The following is a 21,300-nucleotide window of genomic DNA, read 5'->3' on the forward strand; positions in this document are numbered from 1 at the left end:
AGTAAATGCTTTCTAACTAAGGTATGAAAACAATAAGCCATTAGAAAGAAGACTAGGCACAGAGCAAGACTCTGTCTCAGGGGAAAAAAAAAAAAAAAAAAAAAAAAACTTAAAGTCTCATTATATCACCCTTCTGCTCAAAACTTTCCAGTGGATCTCCATTTGATTCAAGTAAACCCCCAAATTTTACAAGGGCCTCATGATCTGCACAATGATTCCTCATCACTAAAATCTCATTACCTGCTTGGCTACTTTCTGGACCCTGGCTATGTGGCGCAACTCCAGAGACAACCCTTCACATGATTTGCAAGGCTATTTTTTTTTTCCTTTGCTTAACATGGATGTTCTCAGTAAGGTCTACTCTGACCACCCTATTTAAAATGCAACCAATGCTACCTATGGCACTCTTAAATCCCCTTTTCCTATTCTGGTTTCTGTTTTACTTCCAGCCAACTATATCTTTTATTACTTTTTCATTTTTAAACTTTTTTTTTGAGACAGAGTCTCTCTGTCACCCAGACTGGAGTGCAGTGGTGCCATCTTGGCTCACTGCAGCCTCCGCCTCCTGGGTTCAGGCAATTCTTGTGCCTCAGTCTCCTGAGTAGCTGGGATTACGGATGTGTGCTACCACACCTGCCTAATTTTTGCATTTTTAGTAGGAACGTGATTGTACCATGTTGGCCAGGCTGGTCTTGATCTCCTGACCTCAAGTGATCCTCCCACCTTGGCCTCTCAAAGTGCTGGGATTACAGGCATGAGTCACCATGCTTGGCCCATTTTAAAAACGTGTGTGCTGTCTGCCCCCACTAGTATGTTCGTTCCACAGGGGCTTCTTTGTTCACTGAAATATTTTAAATGCAAAGAACAGTGCCTGGCCCATTGGGAAATGCAGCAAATACCCATTAACTCAACCAATGGTTATTTTACATAAACTATAACCTACAATACATGTGACATGAAATTATTATTACTCCACCTAAAATTTTAACTCTAATTTTATAATGCCTCCACAGAGCAGATATCAAACTAAATATTTGCTGTTGAGTCTAGCCATTAAACATGGGCATGCCAATTTATTTCACATTAGTGTGGGACAGCCTAGAATTTTGGCAGAACTGCAGTAGAAAATAGAAACCAAGGTTGGTTCTAATTTTCAAAATATGTTTGGAATTAGGAGCTCTGCTATTGAGGTAACCATATCTTCATGACTGAGAGCTGTGCAGTATGGGAGATATGGACACAAAGCTACCTCTCCAGATGAATCTTGTGCTCATAATCTTGGTCTTTGACTTCCTTGGAAATATCAGGAGTTTTCTCTCCTCATGGACCTCAGACAGCTTTGCCCCTCTGCCTATGCCCTTCCTCTTCTTGTTCTTTCAATGGTATGTTCTTTCTCATTCTTTGAGATTTTGCTTTGGAAGGTCTCCTTTGATTTCCTAGCTAAACACTCCCTACCTTCTCATATGCTCCAGCCTTTGGTTCATTGGCTTGTTTGATATCTGTTCCTCCTAATAGATCAAAGTTCCCTGAGTACCGAGATGGTGCCAGCTTGACCACCACTGCATAGCCATCACCTCACCCAGTGCTGGGAACACAGCAGGCACTCAATTCATGTTTCTGAATAAATGAAATAAGAGGATACAAAAATTACATTAAAATTTTAAAACATTTTCAGTGTTTCTTCCGGTAGCACATAAGCATTATGGGATTAAAACGACTTAGTCTGATAAATCATATAAGACTTTTGACAGTTTTATTTTAATTTTAGGTGCATATTATATTATTTTTGAGCAATAGTATACATGAAGAAATATGTAATTGACATTTGCCTTTATGACGTATAAAATCATCTATTTTTGCAACTTTATTGAGGCATTATTTATATACCATAAAATCACTGATTTTAAGTGATTAACTCAATGATTTTTTTTTTAAGTAAATATACAGAATTGTGCAACTATTACCACAATACTTTAGGTAATACCTAAAAGTATTACCTGCTTTTAGGACATTTCCATTACCTCCAAAAGAAACCTCATGTCTCTTTGCAGTTACCTCTCATTTCAATCTCTAGCCCAGGCAACTTCTAATCTATTTTCTGTTTCTGTAGATTTGCCTTTTTAAAAAGATATTACATATACATTGAATCATGAAATATGTGGTCTTTTTGCCTGGATTCATTCACTTAATATAATTTGTTTTTAGTTTCCTACATGTTGTGTATGTATCAGTATTTCATTTCCTTTCATTGCCAAATAGTATTCCATCTTAAGAATATATACTTTGTCCACTCACCTGAATTGTTTTCCCTTTTTGGCTATTGTAAATAATGCTGCTATAAACATTCACATACAAACCTTTGTGTGGACGTGTTTTCACTTCTCTTAGATAAACGCCCAGGAATGGAATTGTCAGGTTGAGTGGTAAATTTACATTTAACTGTTTAATAAACTTCAAAAATGTTTTCCAAAGTGGCTGTACCTTCTTACAACCTTACCAACAATGCATGAGGGTTCCATTTTTCCACATAAAGCAATTATTTTTATTCTGTTTATGTTAGGTGTTTTTCCCGAGGAAAGATCAAAAGCCAGTAGAAAAGATGATGGAGCTCTTCATAAGACTAAGAGAGATTCTCAATCAGATGGCCTCCGGCACACATCCGCTGCTAGACAAAATGAGATCCCTGAAACAAATGCATCTGCCCAGAAGTGTTCCATTAACACAGGTAGAAAAGTCACCCAGTAATGTTCTTGTTGAAAAACGCCTTCTGTCATATTGAGTAGTTATAATACATTCAGCTTCGATTGTAGTACATTGGAAAAAAAACCACCTACAAGAAAACTCTTCTACCTAACAAAAATTTTTGCCACTTTTATTAGTGAAGTTTATTGTTCTTCATTTACATTTGGGATACACGTATAAAAGGAATTATGGAAACTGTAAGGATACTCTAAGTATTATCAGGTTCTCTTACTCTGTTGTTTCAAATAGCATCTAAAGCTCACATAGGGTCAATAAATCGTGGATTTTTGTCTCACAGGCGATGTACAGAAGCAACCGAATAAACACACCCCAAGGATCATTTAGCACCATCTCCCAAGCATTATGTTCCCAAGGAATTACCACTGAATATTTAACTGCCATGCTGCCCTCTTCCCAGAGGCCAAAAGGCAACCACACCAAGGATTTTTTGACTTATAAATTAAGTAAAGAGCAAATTGCTTCAAAATATGGAATTCCCATAAAAACCAGTGAGTATACTTCAAAATAAGCATGGCAATTGTTCTTAATGACAATAAGAATATTTTCTATTCTGTTTTAGTTTTGTATGATAAATGAAGTATTCATTTTCCCCAAGAATAAAAATAGAAAATAATTATACAGCACTTACCACATGTCAAGAATGTTACATACATTAACTAATCTTAGCACAGGGAAATGAAGTACAAGGAGGGTAACATGGCCAGTTTCGCTCAGCTTTGAAGTGCCTGAGCTGTCATTTGAACCCAAGTACTCTGCTATAAAGACTGTCATCTTAACTACAATACTACACTTAGATTTTGTCAGTCAACACTGAGCCTTCTAGACAATATAAAAACTTGCCTTAAATCTTTTTGGGTTGATATTTTTTTCCTAACTTTCTAGAATTAGAATTTGTATCACACATGGTAGAGTTGCATGACTGCAGCAGAACCATAAATGTTTAGTGGCACATCAAAACCATTTACTTGATCTATAAACTTGGAGATGCAAAATGTGATGAGTGAGCTCATTCAAATAATATATGAGTGTCTAGTATAGCAATTGGATTCATTTATTCATCTTTTTATTCATTCACCAAACATTTATTGAACAGCTCTTATGTATCTGGTACTATCCCAGTGGTTGGTTTTGTGTATTTTTTTTTAAAAGTAAATGCTGGTGAAAAGGATCTGTTAGGCATTCTGAAATGTGGCTTTCATGTTTTCTATCTCCTCTTGGCAAAATGCCATCACTTATTCTGGGCTTACTTATTGGGTTAAACTTTCTCACCTAAAAAAGATTTGTTACTATGCTCTCTTTCTTTGACACCAGATTCCTCACATCTGTTAATAATATAGGAAGTACTAGGGCGTGTATTTTTGTGTGTGATAGGAATAATCTGTGTCAATTTGCTGTGAGGAAATAGATTTGAAGTACATCTATTAAATGGTTTTATTTCACTTTTTCCTTCCAGCGCCATTTTGCTTCTCCCTTTATAAAGACATCATCAACATGCCTGCTGGACCTGTGATTTGGGCTTTCTTGAAACCTATGTTGTTGGGAAGAATTTTGTATGCACCATATAACCCAGTCACAAAGGCAATAATGGAAAAGGTTTGACCATTATAACTCAGTTTCTATTTTGAGTATGAAGATTTTTTTAAGTAGTCAACTTCCAAATTTACTTTAGCTGACTCATTTCTTTATATCTTACCCACTATTACTATTATCCTTGGCTTTCTGAAACTGTTAGTAAAACTCTCAACTTCTGCCCTGGATATGTGCAAGCAGCATAGATTGGGTGGGAGCCCTTTGAAGAGACATGAACCATGTTAACATTTGAGAATGAGGTTAGTCGAAGCAAGACCTCAGATTTTTCCATTTATCTCAAAAAGCAGAAAAGTTCTCTACAACTGGTGTCTAACTTTCAAAGTATGTAAAAATTATCGTACTAGAAAAAGTAATATTGAGCATTATATAACTAGTTGGAACAAAAACAATCCCTGAAGTATAGATTCTTGGCCTCGTATTTAGTTGTACAATTTAGTTGTACAATTTAACGTCTCATTTATATAGAAGATAGATGTCGAATAAGATAACATTATTAACTATACTTACCATTTACTTCATTTAACCATAATAGTATTTCCCTCTCATTCTAAAGTTGGCTTTAATTATTTGAATTATAAACTTAGTACTTTTAAAATGACAGAGCTAAAGTAAAAGAAAAATCTGTTTCACCATTACTTGGCCATTAAACTATAATTGTATGAACATAACATTATGTTTATATTCTACAGAATAGTGGACAGAGATCATTATTATCGAAGAACATTCAAGTTGATCTCTGTCCATTTTCATAAAAATTGTGATTTAATACCTTATTTGCTCTACGGATTATATATTCCTATGTAGTTTTGCATAAATTAAGTTACATATGAATTTTGTTTTTCAATTTAAATGAACATTTATTTGTTGATTTGTTTTTAAACTTTTAAGTTCAGGGGTACAAGTGCAGGTTTGTTACACAGGTAAACTTCTGTCATGGAGGTTTGCTGTATAGATTATTTTATCACCCAGGTATTAAGCCTAGTACCCACTAGTTATTTTTCCTGATCCTTTTCCTCCTCCCATCCTCCCCGCTTCTGTTCCCTGCTCTGTGTCCATGTGTTCTCATCATTTAACTCCCGCTTATAAGTGAGAACGTGTGGTTTTTGGTTTTCTACTCCTGTGTTGGTTTGCTAAGGATAATGGCTTCCAGCTCCGTCCCTGTCTCTGCAAACGGCATGCTCTCATTCATTTTCATGGCTGTGTGGTATTCCATGGTGTACATGTACCACATTTTCTTTATCTAGTCTCTCATTGATAGGGATATAGGTTGATTCAGTGTCTTTGCTATTGTGAATAGTGTTGCAATGAACATATGCATGCATGTATCTTTATAATAGAATGACCAATATTCCCTTGAATATATACTTGGTAATGGGATTGCTGAGTCAAATGGTATTTCTGTCTTTCAGTCTTTGAGGAATTGCTACACTGTCTTCCACAATGGCTGAACTAATTTACACTCCCACTAACAGTGTATAAGTGTTCCTTTTTCTCCACAACCTCACCAGCATATGAGCTTATGTTTTAAGCGTGGTCTTTTTTCCCCCTTTTGTACTTGGTTCTCACCTCCCTTTTCCTCTTATCTTGATCTTATTCTTCCTTTCATATAAACTAATGTATGTTAGCATTCATATATGCATCTTCCTATAATTTATTCTATTACTCCAATCCTTTATAGATTATTATACCACGTATATTCATATGCGGAGTCCTTTGAGGTCATTGCATTATTAAAATGATACTACATTTTAATCCTTTTCTGTATATAGTTTTTCTCATACAAGAATACATTGTGGAAATTTTTCCAACTCAATAGGTATAATTTAATGCATTCTTTTTAAAGATTGCAATTTTTTTTTTATAACACTGAATTTACTCATCCAATCATCAGGTGTTGGGCATTAATTTTGTTTCCAATGTTATGTGTGTGTGTGTGTGTGTGTGTGTGTGTGTGTTTCTTGCTAAAGCAAACAATGTGGCAACAAACATTTTTGTGTATATAGTTTTATGTAGCAGTATTTTTATTTCAATAAGATGAATGTTCAGAATTGAGGGGCTGAAGGATATTATATTTTATTTTAATAGCCATTGTCAAATTGCTTTCCAAAAACCTCTAACACATCTATTCTCAGCAGCAATACATGAGAATATCCTGCTATCCTTGAACTAGGATGTTTCTTTAGTAGTAAAGTTAAGTGGATCGTTGGTAAAAATGAAAAACTGGTAAGAACTCCAGAAGTCATGCTTTCATTTTGGCTGTAAACTCACTCTGGACATGAATCAAACCCTAAATTATGGAGAATTTTTATAAATGAACTTGACCCTATAAAAGCTGTCATTTGAAACTTTTGACCATGTGGGAAATTTCTGGCAAATTTCTGTACTAACTTCATGTTTTAGAACTGTCTTTTGAAGTTATGTAACAAAACAACCTTAAGATACCTTGTTGAAATATAGACAAAATACTAATGGATCTCACCTCTTTTATTTCTTTGTCATTAAGTCCAACGTAACTCTGAGACAGCTGGCGGAATTAAGAGAAAAATCTCAAGAGTGGATGGATAAGTCGCCACTTTTCATGAATTCCTTCCATCTGTTAAACCAGGCAATTCCAATGCTCCAGGTATGAGATGGTTCTGTCATTCAACTTAATAGGAATTTGAATTCTTTGAGATTTTAATTGCCTTCATTCTGTGAATGGGAAGAGAGTAACTTTCCATATTCAACAGATTAAGTTGCCTCTCTTCCAGAGAAAAGGTCTGAGACAGGGTAACTGATCTATCACTCACGTTCATAATTGGCTAACTTCACCTCTGGTACTGCAGCTCCTCTGTAATTCAGAGAAGACATCTTACAAGTTGATCTAGAGACATAACTAGTGATGTAAATCAGGATTTCAAAAGTAAAATGCTATAAAAAATGCTTGGCATTGATATCTCTGCTTTAAATTACTCTCCTTTGCTATCTTAACCAGAATTCCTAAAATACCAATAGGCTAGAGAACATTAAACCTGGGGAATTCCATGGTAGAAATTTATGACACGTGTTAATAAATTCCAAATTCAGTTTAACATGTTATATACAAGGTGTTCTCATTAAAGTATTTATCTGAATTTACGTTTAAGGCCACATAAGGAAGCAAAAGTTATCACTGGAAAAAGTGCTCTAGGCCAGGTGTGGTGGCTCATGCCTGTAATCCCAGCACTTTGGGAGGCTGAGAAGGGCAGATCACCTGAGGCTGGGAGTTCAAGACCAGACTGACCAACCTGGAGAAACCCATGTCTACTAAAAATACAAAATTAGTCGGATGTGGTGGCGGGCACCTGTAATCCAAATTACTCGGGAGGCTGAGGCAGAAGAATCTCTTGAACCTAGGAGGCAGAGGTTGCAATGAGCTGAGATTGTGTCACTGCATTCCAGCCTGGGGAACAAGAGCAAAACTCTGTCTCAAAACAAACAAACAAACAAACAAACAACAACAAGGCAGGAATTTCTGAAGATGATGCAAATAATGTGGGGAAATGTTCCAATCACAGAGCTATTGACAACTGAAGATGGAGTGGCGGAATTAGCCCAGTAATCAGTTGGAGAAAAGAAAATTGGCAGGAATGGTGACAACCTAGGAGCTTCAGGAGAATGGTTTACATATCAAAGAGAGGCCCTTGGAAGATTAATGGAGCCCTAAAATATTTTTGGGAAAATAATGCCCCTTTTTATGATCATGCTTAGGAAGCTGAGCTTAGAATGAAGGATATTATATGATATGAGATGGTCACAAAAGTTACACCCCAAAGGTGCTTTTATTCAGTCTCTGTTTTGACTAACAATTAATGCACAGTTATAATTACAACCCAAATTTTATCATAAAGGATTAAATAAATTTCTACAATATTTAATATATTTAATAAATATAAACTCTTCATCAAATGTCTTCCCCACAATTTCCTATTAATTTTTGATTCAAATTATAAGCATGCTCATTTTAAGTGGTCTTTTCTAGTGAGTCTCAGATAACGAAGGCTACTTAGATAGTACTTCATGACAAATATATTTTCCTAAACAATACATTGCTATTTTCTCCTAAGACTTTTTTTCCTTGAGGAGAAAAAAAAAGCCACAAATTATTTTGTTAAGAAAAGTTTTGTCAGCTAAAGTGGTAAATTAACAGGACATGTTCTATACATAATGGTTTTAAAGTACAGTGATTTGCTAGAATCTCTGGGATTGTGTTCATAAAGGGATCATCATTTAATGGAAGGATCTTGATTCTGTCCAGAACAAAATAAATTATTTTCAATTATTAAGGAAAAATGTAATATTGTAAATATGCACAGAATTTGAAATTTTAAACTTCTGGCACAAGAATTGGCTTTGCCACTCTGAACCCTTAGGTGAATGACTTAAAGTACGTGAACTGCAGTTTATGGATCTCTAAAATTAGTATATTGGTAATGACAGACTTGTGAAGATCACATATGTGGAGGCATTCGGTGTTTTGGTATTTTTCAAATTTTTATACATTTATGTGATACAAGTGCATTTTGCTACATGCATGGATTAGTATTGATCAAATCAGGGTTTTTAGCATATCCATCACCCAAATAATATACATTGTACCTATTATTAGATGTCATATGATTGATTGTTAAAGGAGTGATGGGAGAATTGAAATAGGGTTTAGTGGATTGTCTCCACATTGCAACTAACACAGTACTTTATTTGTTAGTAATGCTCTGATACAGATTTTCCAAGATGCAGAGGCTAATTCCTGATAAACAGACCTTAAATGACTGTTATCACAGCATGTAGCTGCATGGTAGCTAGCCATCAGTCAACATGCCACCAACTGCTCTTAGAACCCTCAGTAGCTATGGATTTAGCAAACTAATTCTATTATATATGTGCCCGACTAGTACGTTATTCTTAATCATTCATCCCCATGACAATAAAACAAAAGACACTAGTAAGAAGGACATGAGAATACGTTGTACCAAACTGGGCTCTAAAAGGACAATCAAGCCTCGCTTACATAAAAACCAGGCCATGAATTTACACATATGATGAAAAAACATTTCTTTAATTGAGTTGAATTCTCTCCTTCATTTTTTCCCCTAGCCCTTATTAATTGTGTGTCCTTAGGAGAATTTACATAGCTTCTTTAGCCCTAGCTTTGTCATCTATTACTTAGAGGTAATAATAGCACTTACCTCAAAATGTTGTAAACAAAGTGAGAAAGTCAAGTTAAACTCTATAAGATGGTGCCCAGCACATGGTATTATAAGAGCTCAACAGATTTTAGCTAATAGCACTCCTAGAGTGGTAGAAGTTATGTCTTCTAATTTGGCAAATAGCTAGAAAGGCCTTTATATTTTAAAGCAATTAGGTTTTTCTTTTAATTTTTCAGTCTTTGCATTGATAGAATTTAAAGTTTTATCATCAATGTATTCTTTCATATTCACATAGTTGCACTTATGACAGTTCAAAAATAATATAATAATCGAAATGGACTATTCTGATGTGATGAGCCATTCTTACCTACTTCACTGAAAGGTTACCCGAAATTGGAAAAGGTACTTGCTGAAAGCTTTGGGCTAGGAAGTAGTAGAACTTGAATACAAATCAGTTGTGATGTCAGATTCCAAGGAGACATCATGATTTTTGAGAGCTGTTTGTGTTTCAAGTGAACAAAGTTCAACCATGAATCACAACATTGTGTATAGTATACGGTAAAAAGGAATAATATACCTACGAGGAAAAATTCTGTTAAATTGAATATAATTTTCTAATGTTGATAATTGTAGTCACATCTGGCCACTGTGCATGCTGACCAGTTTGTATCTATGGACAAGCAACAGCCCAGCCTGTCAAGTCATTACCAATCCCCAATCTTCTCTTTTCTTCTCAAGGATTTCTCTGTGAGCCTTTGCAAGACAGTGCATTGATCATGCCCAGTTCTGGTTACTGCATTTCACTGTGGTGGTTATTAGAGAGACAATGTCAAACATGATTTTTCTTGTATTGAAACTGATTTTTAATTATTATTTGTTAGAATACTCTAAGGAACCCTTTTGTGCAAGTTTTCGTAAAATTCTCCGTGGGACTTGATGCTGTTGAACTATTGAAACAGATAGATGAACTCGGTGAGTCCAAATTCACAAAGCTTTTGTTCATGAGTCATGTCGGAAATATAAACAACATTGTTCCATATGATAACATTTTCCCCCTTTTCTTCTGTATTTAGTGTCTAGCTAGTTATTCAAAGAAAAATGAGACACTGGATATGTCCCCCCATCTTCTTCCCAGTTAGTTGTACAATTACAAGTAGTCATGATTATTTACAAGCTCAGTGTCTGTAGTTAGTTTCAATAATTATAATGCAGGTAAGGCATGGTGGCTCACACCTATAATCCCAGTACTTTGGGAGGCAGACACGGGCAGATCACTTGAAGTCAGGAGTTCGAGACCAGCCTGGCCAACATGGTGAAGCCCTATCTCTACTAAAAATACAAAAATTAGCTGGGCATGGTGGCACATGCCTGTAATCCCAGCTGCTTGAGAGGCTGAGGCAGGAGAACTGCTTGAACCCGGGGGGCGGAGGCTGTAGTGAGCCGAGATCATGCCACTGCACTTCAGCCTGGGTGACAAGAGTAAAACCCTGTCTCAAAAAAAAAAAAAATTGTTATTATGTAATATAAATGCAGGTTTTTTTCTTCACTCATGGGTAGGTTATTAGAAGTAAGGGAGCACTGCTATTTTAGTGACTTGATGAAAGGCAAGTCCTTAAGGACAAGGGAAACTGAAATTATTTGTTTCTGGCTACATTTAACATTTTTATCTCCACTGTCCTCAGTATCACTTGACTAATCCAGAATGTAATTGGAAGAGATATAGAGTTAGCAACAGCAAGAAAAACACAATGGGGAGACTCAAAAGAAAATAATCTGAAATCAGTATTCAAGGTTGGGTCCTCCTCACATGGTCATTTAAAAGGAAGAGCTTGCAGAAGATCAAAGGAAGCTGTCTAAACTTATGCATTTCCTCTGCCACTTCCCCACCTTCAACCTAAGGGATGCAAGACATCTAATTCAGGCTGTGTCTGATTCACTGTTGCTATGCAACCATGGGTATGAGAAACAGATTGAGAGCATCAGAATTTGGCAGTAGCAGAGCAAGTGCCCCTCCTCCTCCCTGGCACTGCTGGGACGTATATGATTTGGTTCTAAACCAGTGGGGAAGAATTATGCCTATATTTGTATTGTATATGATTGTACACATATTATGATAGTCAACCCAGCTAGATTAAATAAAGGTACTAGTGGATTTATTCTCTAAAAGTATCATTTGGGCAAGGAACTATTTGATTAAGATATCAGGGCTAAACTAAAATGTTCTTATATAAATTTTGTCATTTTTAACTTCTGAACTAGGAAGTGAGGCTTAGAATTTAAAATAAGATTAAAATGAATGTAGCATTGAGACTCTATGCTTGTATAATTACATATGTAACTTAGTATTGAAGAGATTATGACCCTTTGAAGTGTTTTTATGATCCTATCTACCAGAATTTCTAAATAATTCTTTGGTGTTGTGTTGATTTCCAATGGCCGCTGGAGGCCACTGTTCAACCACAATTTACCCCTCCCCCACCAACATCTACATCAAGTAAAACATTTCACTTTAAATTCTAATGAGAAGTGCATTTAAGAAGTTGTCTTCTGTGAGAAATTTAGTCCTATTTTGGACGATGTAAGAGACATGTCTGGGTTCTGTGAGGAGGGATTTATGATATTCACAGCCTTCTCAGTATTCATGATGATCAAGTCAGTAAAAATTTAATTGGCCAAATGATTTGTTAACTTGCAATTTCATATTTACCCTTTGTCCCAGTTGATTTCCTCACAAAGAATCATAAAATTGAAGAGAAATTAAGTCCCCTTTATTCCAGAGTAATTACCTAAAATGAAATCTTGATCATTTTGTCAGATTAATACAGATATCAAAAGTAGTAACTCACATAAGATTTTAAGTCAAACAGTATTAGAAATTCACAACTATGTGGTATATATTTTCAGGTATCTTAAATGTTTCTATATCACAGCTCATGTAATAATATAGTTTATTTGTCCTATGTACTCTACATAGACTTTCCTTTGTTTCAATTTGTGCATTCACATTCCATGTACAAAGCAGGCATTTCTGTTTAGCTTATTCTAAACTCGCATCTCTGATTTATAGTTTTTTTGTCCTAACTACATGTAGATAGATTTTAAAAAATGTATTCGTCTTAGTTCTTTGTTAACTAAATTGTAACAAAATATATTTTTAAATTATCTTGTATCTTTCCTAGAACGTAGGTTTACTGTATTTGTAACTAGCTCGGATCCTCAATGAATATTTGCATAACGACCCATTTTCTTTGGTGTAGAATACTAGATATTTGTAGAGTAAATTCTGCAGCCCTTCGTTATTTATAATCTAGTTTAGTGTTTACAAAAAAAATCAGTGTTTCATCTAATTACTACCAGAATCAAGACCATAATTTTTTTTTTGTCTCTTTTGCTTTGCCTCTTTAGACATTCTAAGGCTGAAATTAGAGAACAACATTGACATCATTGATCAGCTTAACACACTATCTTCCCTGACAGTAAATATTTCCTCTTGTGTATTATATGACCGTATTCAGGCAGCAAAAACCATAGAGGAAATGGAGAGAGAGGCTAAAAGGCTCTACAAAAGCAATGAACTCTTTGGAAGTAAGTGCTATTCTATTAGCGTTTGAGCTTCTCTTTGTACTATAATTGGCCAAATTCTTTCCTCACGTCTTTCATCCAGAACTCAGAAAACTAGTGTGGGGGTCATTAGGTCCTTTGATGTCCTTAGAAAAGAGAACCTTTCATGTAGGCAACCAACTGTAATTTCTAAGCATGTCTAATTTTGTTGGTGTACTTAAGATTGAAAAGGATTACATAGTTTGAGTGAAGTTGAGTCCATCCTCATAATCAGTCAAGATAATTTATCTAAAAGTGTTTTTATTGTAATAAGTGGCTTACAGTGATGCATTTATTCTGTCTACTTAGTTGGTGATTATATTCTTAAACTCCAGCTTTGAATCTCTGAGGTTGACACCTCCAGTTAACCATGTTTTCTGTAAATTAAGAGCCTGAACCTACTGTCACATTACTAACTCAATTGACTGTTTGGCTGTCCCCTCTGTGTACTCTCCAAACAATGAATAACGTCAACCATAAAATAACCTTTCTGCTGTTGTTGCCATTTTATTTTTAGGTGTTATTTTTAAGCTTCCTTCTAACAGAAGCTGGCACAGAGGCTATGACTCTGAAAATGTCTTTCTTCCTCCTGTCATAAAATATACCATCCGCATGAGTCTCAAGACCGCACAGACCACAAGAAGCCTAAGAACCAAGATTTGGGCCCCAGGGCCACACAATTCTCCATCACACAACCAGATCTATGGCAGGGCTTTTATTTATTTACAGGATAGTATTGAAAGAGCAATCATTGAATTGCAAACTGGAAGGAACTCCCAGGAAACAGCAGTCCAGGTTCAAGCAATTCCTTATCCCTGCTTCATGAAAGACAAGTAAGTGTGCACTTTTAGCCTTTTTAATGATCAACAACTTTTCTAAGAACTCACTTCAGTCCGTTCATTCAGATGAATGGGATTCTAGATGAAAGGAATAACATTCACCAAACCTTTGTAATATGCTTGTTTTGAAAAAGGGTTCACACTCTACGGCATAGCTTCATCATAACTGCTCATCATTACCAAAACGATGGTAAAGTGTTTACCAAACGATCTATAATAACCCTTAGCTCTCCAAAAATTCTGGCCCTAAAATGGGAAGAATTGGACTTCAGACCTGGGTACACTGCTGCATGATTTTGATGTTACCCACTGTCTACTGGGCTTACCTCCCTCTAGTCAAATGAAAGGGATGAACAAGACCATCTTACAATCCCTTCCAGCTCCCAAATTGGATTTTAAAATATCTGAGCACATGATCAATTTTAAGAAAACAAATTGAAAAAAGAAATCTTGAACACATTTTTATCAACTATTTGAGATAAATATTGTGCTGCCTGAGACTTTCATGTACTATCAGTTCATTTGCTAGGAATCCTCCATATCTAAAGTGGTTTTCCTTGATGAATAAAGAAGTAACAATAATGCTTTTAGACAATTCAATTTGAATGTTCAAGAAATCTGCCAGTTGGGTAGCACTGAATGCTTCCTTCACTCTGTAGATGGTTAAAAAAATAAGTGGATTACGTTTTTCAAGTTCACCTTCCTATATAAAAGCTTGAGGCTGATTATTACTTTAAAGGAATTGAACATGCTACGCAACCCAGTTATTGCAGTTTATATACAATTCAAATGGTATTGGCTTTTTCTTTTCTCTTCTTTTTTCTTTCTTTCAATGCTCTGTCTCCCTTGACTACTTCAAGAGTTATAAATGAGATGAGGTAATGTAACCCAGTGCAACAGTAGCATGAGGAAGCAGGTAAGGATTCCATCAAGTGGACTGTCAAGGTTAGCTGGCTGTTGTGGAGGCTGTTGTGGAGGGGACTTTGCTGCCTGAACTATGTGTGAACTGCAATGGCTTGCACAGATTATGAAGATCTATGGGGTCAATTAAGTTAAAATTCTTATCTAGTTACCTGCTCATTTGTTCCCCTTATAAATTTTGGTACCTAGGATGGTGGGTACCTGGATGTTTCTTTAAAGAATAAGTGCAGTCTGTATTCTTTATGGGAATATGTTCATAATGCCTTACACACATATAAACTGTTGCATATAAAATGATTTCACATATATTATTTCATTTGTTTCATCCAACAACCTCATAAGGTAAGTAGGAGCAGGAATTATTGTCCATACTTTCCAGATGAGAAAACTGAAATCCAGAAAGGCTAATTAACTTGCCCAAGATAATATAACTGGTACTACAGTGATCCTTCTGTTTACAAGACCAGCATTTCTGTTTAATACTAGACCAAACCTAAAATACACTATCACTTGGAAGAAACATTACAGGGGATTTGTTGCTAATGAATGAAGGCCTTTGCCTAGTTCTAAATCCAGAAATCACTTTAAGGCTGCACCAGAACCCAAACAAAATTCATTCAAGAAGTATTCTTTAAATGCCTACCCCATGCCATACAGTTTCCTAGGAAACAAACCAAACAAAAATGGAATATGGCCTCAACTCCCACTGCTCCCTCACCAAAAAACACCTCATCACTCTGATAATGACACACTTCTGCATGCTAAAGTGATACTGAATTATAGTGATCTCATGCTTCATTAATATTTACATTTTTCTTGGAGTACTTGGAGGTAATTTTTTTAGCCTTGTAGATTAAAAAAGGAAATGGCCTTGGGACCTTTCTCCAAGTGAAAGCTTTAGTGGAGCCCAGCATATAAACAGAGCAACTTAGAATCTTTCATCGACATCTACTGCCTTTGCCTCCGCGCAAATAAGGGTATCAATTGTCAGAACCATGACTACTAAGGTGTGGTCCCTGGACCAGCAGCATTAGTATCATCTGGGAAGTTGTTTAAAATGCAAATATATGGCCCCACCCAGATATAATAAATCAGAAGCTGGGGCCCAGCAACTTGTGTTTTAGTAATCTCTTTGGGTGCTTTGAGAACCGCTCCAATTTAACTTTCAGGCATCATGAGCAGGACATTGAGGAACACATCTGGGGCTTGAGGATGTCTTTCAGTGATTCTCTAGTTTAGCACATCATCAAAATAGACATTTCTATACCATGTATAAAGCATCTTCCAGAGCATTACTTTGAGGAATCCAAGTTCTTTGTCTGCATTTTAAATCAAATGCTTTGGACCGGGCACGGTGACTCATGCCTGTAATCCCAGCACTTTGGGAGGCCAAGGCAGGTGGATCACTTGAGGCCAGTAGTTTGAGACCAGCCTGGCCAGCATGGTGAAACCCCATATCTACTAAAAAATAAACAAACAAATAAACAAAAACAAATGAATGCTTTAGATTTTATTTCATTTTGGGAAATTTAGTTTCATAATAACTGATCTTCCTAAGAGTAGATATAAATACAGTAATTTTGGAAGATATAGCTTTTAGTTAGGTAAACCAATCATCTCATTTTAAATTTGCCTTTTAGATAAGAATTTAGTTTAGACATAAAGGTTTTGAGCCTTGCAATTATATCTATATAGTAATTATTTTCCCAGACAGGACATACTCAAACACAATTTAAACAACATGTCAATTTTATCTAATAATCCAGAGCTGTCTTTTTTTCTTACTCTTGAAACATTACAATAAAAAAAAAAAACAACAAACCATAGACCCATGGGTTAAATCAGCTTCATGCATCATAAATAATGGGGTAATACTTTCAATTTCAAAACAGGATCATAACTTCAATGTAAGAGAGAGTGAGTTCTTTATATATTATAGTCTCTGCAAGTGTGGCATTATTTTGGTCACTGAATTTTTATTTCTTTCTTTCTTTTTGTTTTACAGCTTCCTAACCAGTGTCTCTTATTCTCTTCCAATCGTGCTTATGGTTGCCTGGGTTGTATTTATAGCTGCCTTTGTAAAAAAGCTTGTCTATGAGAAAGACCTCCGGCTTCATGAGGTATGTTGAAAATCACTTCTTGTTATGAGTAAGTCCTGTTCATAGAACAATTACTATGATTTTCATCATGCCTATATAAACTCAGAAAGCCTAACTTATCCCTTGTGAATTAAACAGAAAGGAAAACCTTTTACAAATCACAAAAGCAGCTGATAAGGCAATATTTTATTTTCTCAAAAAGTGACATAAAAGTCACTTAATAAGTGCTTTTGAAAAACCAAATCTGAATAAAAGATGAGTACAATGATAATTCTTAGAGTAATTTTTTTGCCCAAGAAATTACCTATAGGACTTGTGATCTAACAGAGGAAGTTTAAATAACAACAATAACAACTGTTCAGGCAGAGAGATTGTTGGCATGGTAACTAAAATAACCCAAATGTAGATCTAGATAGAGCTATAAACATAGACATAGATGTATGGCTCATTTTGGCTGTCACAAAGAAAATTCTCTTTCCAGTATATCTTGTCTCCTTCAGTTACCTTCTCCATTTCCCACTGACTCCGGACTTATAGAAACTAAGAATTTCATGTTATGCTACTGATTGGGTTAATAACCATATCACAATGGAAGACAGAACCAAGAGTGTGAAGCATGACCTCTTTCTGGGCACGCTCTTCATCATTAACCCCAAATCCAAAATATCTTACTTCTTTTTAGGATTGATGATAAAGCATTATGTGGTTTTTAGATTGTATTTGAGTAGAAATTATTTTATCTACTGATCCCATAATGAGTCCATTCTTTTTTTTTTTTTTTTTGGAGACGGAGTCTAGCTCTGTCGCCCAGGCTGGAGTGCAGTGGCGCAATCTCGGCTCACTGCAAGCTCCGCCTCCCGAGTTTACGCCATTCTCCTGCCTCAGCCTCCCGAGTAGCTGGGACTACAGGCGCCCGCCATCTCACCCGGCTAGTTTTTGTATTTTTTTTTTTAGTAGAGACGGGGTTTCACCGTGTAGCTCAGGATGGTCTCGATCTCCTGACCTCGTGATCCACCCGTCTCGGCCTCCCAAAGTGCTGGGATTACAGGCTTGAGCCACCGCGCCCGGCCAAGTCCATTCTTATACTCACTCATGGAGTGGAAACAAAGATGAAACATTTCAAAACTGGGGCACAATAATTATTGCAAGGGCTGGCTGAATTCTGAAATAATGAGGTCAGAGGAACCTGTTCATCCACTTGTCCTTTTCAGACTTACCTTGACAATGCTTTTAGACAATCGATCATTTCTCCCTGTAAGATATAAGTTGCTGCTTCATATTTCTGTTAGTTCAGCATTAGGCTTTCAGTGTTGTCCCAGCATTTAAACATACATTTTTTACCTTTTCTATTTGAATTTTGATTGATCCACACAGCTGTATTTTTATATTTCAGTTATAATTTGTTAAACTTCTCATCAACTAGTTTGAGTCCTGTTGTATTCAGGACTGTATGCAATGGTTTTCTAATTCTAATTTAGAAAGTTGAATCCATGCCTTCAACCATAATCATGATTGCAAGCCCCTACCTTCTAGGTTTCTTTCAGGCTCTTAGTATTCAGAAGCAAATCATCACAGAGTAAAGAAAACCTTTGAGATAGAAACTGTGACAGAAACGGATACTGTTTCTACTTCAAAATTAATACCTACCTTAAAAATATTACTTGTGATAGAAACAGTAAATAGAAGCATGTATGCATACAGTATAGATACAAATATATATGCATATAAAACCGTGTGTATACAATATACACACATTGTATTATTTCGTGTTTGAAGATGATGCTCTCTGAAAGCATCTATGTATGTCACCAAAAAATATTAAAGCATAACGAAAAGTCATTTCTCAACTGAAAATGCGAAAGACATGTTTTTAGCTATGAACCCGTTTCTGTTTGGTAGCTCTGTGTCTCCATTTGGCCTGCATCTGCCTTTAAAATTTAACCACCCTTGTCTTGGGGTCAAAGTGACATGGTGGAAGATCACTGAACCTGGAATCAGAATGTCAGGTTTTGTATTCCAATTCTGCCAGCCATATACACTCGAGCTCAATCTCTTAAACTCTCTGAGTCTGACCATCTAGATTTCATTCAACATTTATTTCCAGAATGTAGCTCCCTCTGTCTGCCAGAACAGAGGAGGAGCTCAATTATTCATATTTTATCAATTCTAAGACATTGATTTCCCCTCCACCTTTTTAAAGCCTCTGAAATTGGGATACATTTGATAGGGTGTCATGATTTATTTGGCAGTAATCTTTCTTTCTTGGTGGCATGTAAAATAATGGCACATCCTCAACGGTGTCCTAAATTCGAAGAAATACGGTGTGTTTATGAAATGAATTGATGGAGGCGGGCGTGGAAGGAGTGGGATGTCCCTAGTGCCTCCTGCTCAGCCTCGCTCCACTGCCCACAGTTCTCATCTAAACTCCTTTTTAAAGATATAAGGTTCAGCTCAGAAAGTGAGAAGTGACTTGCTGAAGACCTTGGAGCTAGTTAATGGTAGATCTGGCAGTAGAACTGAAGTATTTTGACTTCCAACCAATCCTCTTCCAGATCATAGCTACCTTCACCCTTATAGTCTTACTTTAATAACATAGACTTTTAAGGACATTTGCAGATGATGATGGATAATCGCTTAAGCTACCAGAAACTTAGTCACTTTTTAATACCATCCTTTTATATTCTAATAAAGTCTAAAGCTGCCCAAGTCCTACTTCTTTCTCATTCAAATTAAGCAAAAAAGGTAAATAAAATCAATATTCTCCCCTTTTCCTTCTGTCATTATTCTCAATCCTGGCAAGAAAACCAAGTTAATTGGTATCTCAATGAAGCCACTTATCTTTGACTTTGTTATGGTATGATTCCACGAATCTCTTTACCTTGTTAAATAAATTAGCACAAATCCAATAGGTTTACTTATTAAAGTAAGCCCGTAGTATAAAAAAAGTACTTTAAAAATGCCTTTCGATTGGGTTTTGTTCTGCACTTTGCTTTTAAAAATTAAAATAATAAAGCTATACAAATCTGATTTCATAACACATACAGAAGAGTATTTTTTTCTCATTATTTTCATGGTTTATGAGTTCAATTCATCTGTTTGATCTAATGTAAGTCATCTATGGGACTTTCAGTGCTTATATTTTATTGGAGACAGAATTTTGGAGTCATTCTCTCAGTTCAGCCAGGTAACCTAAAATATATGTGGGCTGCAGAGATGTTACCAATAATTACACAAAGATTTTTTAGTCCCCTAGTGCTTCACATTAAACAATTTTTTGTGCTTTCCTGACATACACTAATCCACCCCACCAGTGGGAATTTGAAACGTTTCCAGTAATGGTCACAACATCCTTTATACTATACTAAAAAACCCAATAATATAAATGTCTATTGTTAATAGAATTATAGAAATCGAGGTAGAAAATGTTATTATTCCTTATGAGTTAGTACTTGACATTCTGCAGAGTTGAATGAGATATTGCTATCAAGTAAATATATGAGTATTTCTGATTTCTTTTCTTGACAGTATTTACGTCAATTCCTGTGCATAAGCTTCTCATGAATGTGGCAACACATTTATCCAAACTCTTCTAGAATCTCTTTCTTATTGTCTCCTGTAAACTGGGCAGACTTTGGCCACTATGCAGAGGGGTTTTCTTTGAGCAACAGGTTATCAGATATTGATGAATTGCTCTGGCAGGTTTGGGAGGCTTGAGACAAGTGACTCTCTGATTACAAAGCTGGCACCTGACATCTGTCACTTTGAGGAGGAACTAATGGCATCCAAGAAAGCACAGCCGGCCGCTCTCGGTGGGCCCCCTTCCATCAGCAAGTTTGGTCTTGTTTATTACAACAAAGTTGGCAGTGAATCTGGATAATTTATGGATGACTTATATGCTCTCACTGCTCTTTCTCTTTATGAATAGCAGCTGTTTTCCTCGTGGCTTAAAATCCTGAAGTTTCACACTGAAGTTTCATGCTACAATGTTAAATAGTGAATGCTTTTGGAAGCACCTAACTCACCCTGTTTCAGGAAAAAGCAAAATGATCAGCATCTAACTTTTACAAATTCCTGGGACTGGAATCTGATCTTGAGTATCAAAAATTTCAAAATTACATTGATTAAATACCATTAGTCCTGGTATTCAAGCCTGCCAAATTATCTTTTAACAAGTCTAGGAATGAAGAATATTCTCAATATATAAGTGATTTATAGAAAGCTATCAATTGTCAGGGAAGAAAATCATGTTTATACACGTGACATCAGCTTTATTTTGTGGCCTTGATACGGTCTAGATATTTTATAAACCACCTTGGGAAA

General features: G+C 35.9%; 1 protein-coding gene across 1 annotated transcript in view; it reads left to right on the top strand.

Annotated features, from left to right (window-relative positions):
- Window positions 1-21,300, top strand: part of ABCA12 (ATP-binding cassette, sub-family A (ABC1), member 12) — a 228,171-nt gene that overhangs the window by 138,358 nt on the left and 68,513 nt on the right. Inside the window, exons 16-23 of the mRNA XM_011932359.1 lie at window positions 2,561-2,725; window positions 3,041-3,251; window positions 4,217-4,356; window positions 6,857-6,976; window positions 10,403-10,493; window positions 12,927-13,106; window positions 13,639-13,954; window positions 16,887-17,001. Coding sequence (XP_011787749.1) covers window positions 2,561-2,725; window positions 3,041-3,251; window positions 4,217-4,356; window positions 6,857-6,976; window positions 10,403-10,493; window positions 12,927-13,106; window positions 13,639-13,954; window positions 16,887-17,001 — 1,338 coding nt within the window. The remainder of the gene's footprint in view (window positions 1-2,560; window positions 2,726-3,040; window positions 3,252-4,216; window positions 4,357-6,856; window positions 6,977-10,402; window positions 10,494-12,926; window positions 13,107-13,638; window positions 13,955-16,886; window positions 17,002-21,300) is intronic.

Source organism: Colobus angolensis, unplaced genomic scaffold, assembly GCF_000951035.1.
Source record: "Colobus angolensis palliatus isolate OR3802 unplaced genomic scaffold, Cang.pa_1.0 Scaffold95, whole genome shotgun sequence".
NCBI lineage: Eukaryota > Metazoa > Chordata > Mammalia > Primates > Cercopithecidae > Colobus > Colobus angolensis.